At 53.2% G+C, this 5000-nt stretch overlaps 1 protein-coding gene across 8 annotated transcripts in view; it reads right to left on the bottom strand.

Moving 5' to 3' along the window:
* Positions 1-5000, bottom strand: part of tacc2 (transforming, acidic coiled-coil containing protein 2) — a 138231-nt gene that overhangs the window by 90945 nt on the left and 42286 nt on the right. For all 8 annotated transcript variants that reach the window (XM_063191840.1, XM_063191844.1, XM_063191845.1 and 5 more), the window contains one exon: positions 1-5000. This exon is cut by the window's left edge and continues 2227 nt beyond it; it is cut by the window's right edge and continues 2031 nt beyond it. In XM_063191840.1, coding sequence (XP_063047910.1) covers positions 1-5000 — 5000 coding nt within the window.

Below are 5000 nucleotides of genomic sequence, written 5' to 3'. Positions count from 1 at the left end.
TCGCTGTCTGTGTTTCATGTCTATCCCCCCTTCCTTGGGATGTGTCCTTCTGTTGTTGTTGCTGTTGTTCTGTCATGTTGTCTTTCTGCAGTATGGCTGCCAGCTGCTCAGCTGTTTTGCTACTCTGCTGTTGCTGTTCTCCCTCGATTTCATTTGGCTCACTCTGTCGTGGTTGTGTTTTCTCACCCTCCTGCTGCTGCTGCGCTGGCTCAGACCTCACACCCTGCACACTCTTAGCGGCAGGCTTTTGTGTTTGTCTCACTTTCTCTTCTCCCACAACCCTTTGCTGCTTTTCCTCAATGGCTCCTTTCCCCTGCTGTATTTTTACTGTGTCTCCTGTCACATTTTTGACGACAGAGGTGGTCACATCACCCCCGAGACGCTGGCCAGCATGGATTGAGTGATTAACAGCCAGTGGCTCATTTGGATGCAGGTCAGTGACAGCACTGCTGCATGTCGGAACACGTGTTAGACCAGCAGCTGATCCGTCAACCCCATTTGACTTCCCCGAAATGTCAAGTTTTGCCATAGAGGCCTGCGCAGCATCCATTGATTTCTTTGTGCTGTCAGGTTGCGCAGCCAGGCCGGTGATTTGTGGCTTGTTGTCAATGGATGAAGTCACCGACTCCAGAGCCTGACTGTGAAGGCGTGGTGGTGACACACTCTCACTGGCTGCTTCCGATGTCTTGCTTCCTGTTTCACACACAGACATAACAGCACAGCCCTCAGGCACACCTCTTCCCTTGCCTGTCTCTTCAGGTTTACTGCCTCTGCTGCTGCTGGTAATATTGCTGCCACTGCTGCTGCTACTGCTGTTGGGTATGGCTTGTACTGCAGAAGCATTATTCCCCCATTTGTCTGCGGCACCATCACTGACAGGGAGGGAAGGAGTGTCCGCGGGGGAGGCTCTGTCTTTCTCCACCTTTCTTTGTGTGGAGTCACCCTCCCCAGCGCTCTCTTGTTTTATGGGCTGGCTTGGAACAGTGGTGTGCATCTCCTGAGCCACACCCTGCTTGTCTATACTGCATAATGGGCCATTAAACTCACCGGCAGCAGTGCCGGCAATGGTGGAGATGGAGAGTGGTGGAGGTACATCCCCCTTCTCCTCAACGCTGCTTGTGATGTCACAATCATTTACGAGCTCCCGGTGACTCAGCATGGGGCCCGGAGTCTTGAGAACAATGGTCGGCACGGCAGCCGGTCCCATCGCCGTGGCAGCCTGGGAAGAGGAGTCCGCACAGGGCTGAGGAGTCACAGCACTATCGGTGCCTTGTGTAGGTTGCTGTGTTAGGAGCAGGGGATGAGAGTCAGGTCTTTGGGTCAGATCGGTTGTTGTGCTATTTATTTCCGTTGAATCGTCTTCCTTTGCTGTGACTACAGCGGAGTGAGAGGAGTTAGAAGTGACAGGTGATTGGTTAGATCTCACTGTGGAGGGCGTGACTTCAGGAGTGCCCGGTGCTTTTGGAACAGCATCACCTGAAGTCGGCCTGTCAGTGTTGGGGTCAATGACAGGTGAGTGAGACTCACCTGACTGCACATGGCTCTTAGTAGTAGATTCAGTTTCAGTGGGGGCATTTTGAGCAGCGGTGACAGTAGCTGAGACTGAGGCTGGAGGCTGATTTAGCTCATCACCTGCAACAGGTCCAGAATCCACCTTGCTTTTGCCATTATAATCCTTCTGTACATCCTTCAAGTCCTTAGCATCAGCACAATGCTTTCCGTCTACTTCTCTCGGTTCTTCCCTCGTCAAACACTCAGTATCCACTTTCTGCTGACTTTCTTCCTTTTGCTGAGTCAAACGTGCAGACACGACAGCATGCTGACTACTCTCATCAAGGGTTAATTTCTCTACATCATCGCTCACTAATAGTGTGGATGATTCTGCGTTTTTGCCATCTTTTCTCTTCTCCTCTGTGTTTTCCTTTTCCAGTCTCAGATCAACAGCTGCTGTTTGGCTTCCCCCTCTCCGCTCGCTGCCATTAATCAAGCGCTGAGAATCAGCTTTGCTTATACTTTCTTTTTTATGCGATAATGTTGAGTCATTTTGGCTATCAACACGTTCCGATTGAGCCATGTGCTGTGCTTTCATATCGCCTTTGACCTCTTTGACCTTGGTGACCTTTGCCCTCTGACCCTCATCAGTACCGACCTTCATCGAGGACGAAGAAGAGTCAGCACTTTGCTTGTCCTCAGCTGGAAGTGAACCGGCAACATCAACAGTGTTCTCGACACCGGCGACTTTCTGGCTTCCTGTCTTTCGAGAAGCAGCCATGGCTGCATCCGGTGCCTGTGGCGTCTTTTCATCAGAGGAAGCTGACTGGGCAGCCTGCCCATCCTCCTGGCCCAGGTCTGAGGTGACAACAACACCCGCTGTTTGAACCCCAAGCTGTTTTTGAGTCTCTTTCTCACATGTATCTTTCCCACCGGGCTCTGCTGTTTTGCTGTTTTCTTGTTTGTGGTCTTTTAGCGACTTTCCAGACACGCTTGATTTGCTCTTTTGTTCTCCTTTGGGGTCTTTCAGTGAGTTCCCAGATCGGTCTGGTTCACTTGTTGTCACATGTGTTTCAGAGGGTGGCCCCTCTGTCCTCCTCTCTGGAATCCCATAATACTCCTTCAGTCCAAAGCTGCTCTCAGTCACCGGGTGACGAAGGCTCTCGTGCACCGTAAGCGGCGGTAGCGAGGCACATGCTTTTGGATCAACATTCGTGGTGGCGACACCTACGGTCTCTGCTGCGCACCTGCCATCCTTCATTGTCAAGGTGCTGCCTGCACTGGTGTAGCTGCTCACAGTTTCCCACATGCCGGATGGAGACTGAGACTGGAATTGGGACTCACCAGGTTGTGGCTGTGTCTTTGGCACTTGCTGTGACGTCACTTTCGTGGTTGGTTGTGTGGTCTCCGTCTCACTAGACTGTGGTGGTGTTGGCTGTGACGTAACAATCCCAAAGGGTTGGCTGGTCTCTTTCCCCGCGGCCGCCTGTTGTGTCTGTGGGTCTGGTAATGCCACGCTCACTCCTGGCTGTGTGCTGTGTGTGCCCGCTGGAGCCTGATGTGGATTGAGGGCAAAGTGTGACTGCCCTACCTGTTGCTGGCTGGCACCGGCCAATAATGCCCTCTGTGCTGACGCAGCGGCTTCCGCCAAAGTAGCGCTGAATGCCCCCTTTTCTTCTCCTTTTGCTTTTGCTGTTTCTCCTTCTTTCTCTGCCACTGCCACCGCTGCTACTGTTGCTTTGTCCAGGCACTGATTCAACTCAGCCCCTCTCTCTCCCTCTCCCTCTCCCTCTCCCTTTTTTTGCGATTCGCCGGAGTTTGTGTGAGCCAGAGGAGGCGGAGAGGAGTGATTGAATGAGTCCGAGCTGCCTGCGCCACCGCCGGCTGGCGGAGGAGAGGAGCGAGCGGAGATAGAGGAGTGAGGAGAGGGAGAGGAGCGCTGTTCGTCAGGGATGAGATTGATGCGCTCACTGTTACTGCCTCTGTCGTTACTGCTGCTGTGATGATGGTGCTGCTGCTGCTGCGTTTCAGCCTGCCGGTCTGTAACGGTACTGGTGGTGGTGGTGGTTGAGAGGAGTGGCGATGCTGTCTCTCTCTCCGTCGTCAGTGGCACCTCACTGGATGGACTCACTCGCTGTCTCGCTGCTCCACCTTTCCTCTGCTCCCCCCTCTCCCTCTCCCTCTCCCTCTCCCTCTCTCCTTCCTCCTCCTCTCTCACTCTCTCTCCTCTCTCTCTCCGTCTGTCACTCTCTTCCACTCCTGCCAATCGCTCTGCGCTATCTTCCTGGCTGGTGAGTTTGCTCGGATCCCCTAAAGGCACAGTGCTGCTGCTGCTGCTGCCGGTGCCGGTGGTTGTGCTCGTCGTTAGAAGGAGCCGGTCCTCCTCCGTCCGGGCTGCCTTTGTCCCTCCTTCCTCGGCTGGTGAGAGAGCCTCGGTCCCCGGGGAGCTGTTTGCGGGCTGTCCCCCTCCCTTCTCTTCACTCTCCAATGAGTTCTGTGGCATTTTACAGTTAGCACTACTCCTGCTTGTATTGCCAGGGTTGCTTTTGCTACTATCGCTGCTGTTACCGTTATTGCTGCTGCTGCAGATACTGGAAGAGACAGTGTTCTTCTCTCCCCTCTGTTCCTCGTCCTCTTCTTTAAGTGCAGGTGAGCAATTACTCTGAGAGAAGATTAACGAGCGCCCATGATCTGGATCTGGCTCTGGCTCTGACTGGCTCTCTCTCTGCTCTCGCTCTCCATTCGGGATCAGGGGAGCGCACAGCTCGCTAAAAGCCGGAGCCTCGCCGAGCGCTGCATCCGTGTCCAGCACTTCTTTCACTGTTGCGTCCGTCGTTTCACTCCCTCTCACTCTGCTTTCTCTCCCTGCTCTCTCTCGCTCTCGCACTCCCTCGCTTTCTATCATTTCTGGCATCGTGGGTGTTGTCAGTGGCAACGAGGCACGACCAGTATTAGTATTATCAGATCGCACAGGAGCCTCTTCATCGACACCCCTCCACCTCTTCTTCCTCCTCCTCTCTTTTTTCTCTCCCACGCTGGATGGGATTGAGAGCTGGGTTTGCTGGTCCAGAGAGAGCACCTTTTCTTTATTTACAATCTCTTTTGCCTCCTCCTGCTGCTGCTGCTGTTCTATTTTCAATTGGGCAGACTGTTGTATAGCCGCAACTCTCTCTGCCTGAGTATTACTGAGTGCTTCCTGTGGGTGTGTGTGAGTCAAAGACGCCTCATCCTGGCTAAGTGTGTTTTTCTGTTCTTGATTCAGTGTGGCTGATTTCTCCTGATGTTTAGCCTCTTCATCTATATTGATGAGTGTTTCAGCCTGACCCTGCTTTCTTATCCTTTCTCTGCTCTCAATTTCCAATTCATTTTCCAACTTCACAGGAAGTCGGCCTGTCGGCTTGCGTCTGGCACGTGGACTCAATGGCCTCGATCCCTCAGGAGCAGTGCAATCATCATCGACATTTCCCCGGTGGCTCGGATCAATTGCTGCTGCTGCTTCTCTATCATGA

This window comes from Engraulis encrasicolus, chromosome 24 (genome assembly GCF_034702125.1).
Source record: "Engraulis encrasicolus isolate BLACKSEA-1 chromosome 24, IST_EnEncr_1.0, whole genome shotgun sequence".
Lineage (NCBI taxonomy): Eukaryota > Metazoa > Chordata > Actinopteri > Clupeiformes > Engraulidae > Engraulis > Engraulis encrasicolus.
Note: the sequence above shows the minus strand (reverse complement) of the source record. Positions and strands in the feature narration are given on the sequence as shown.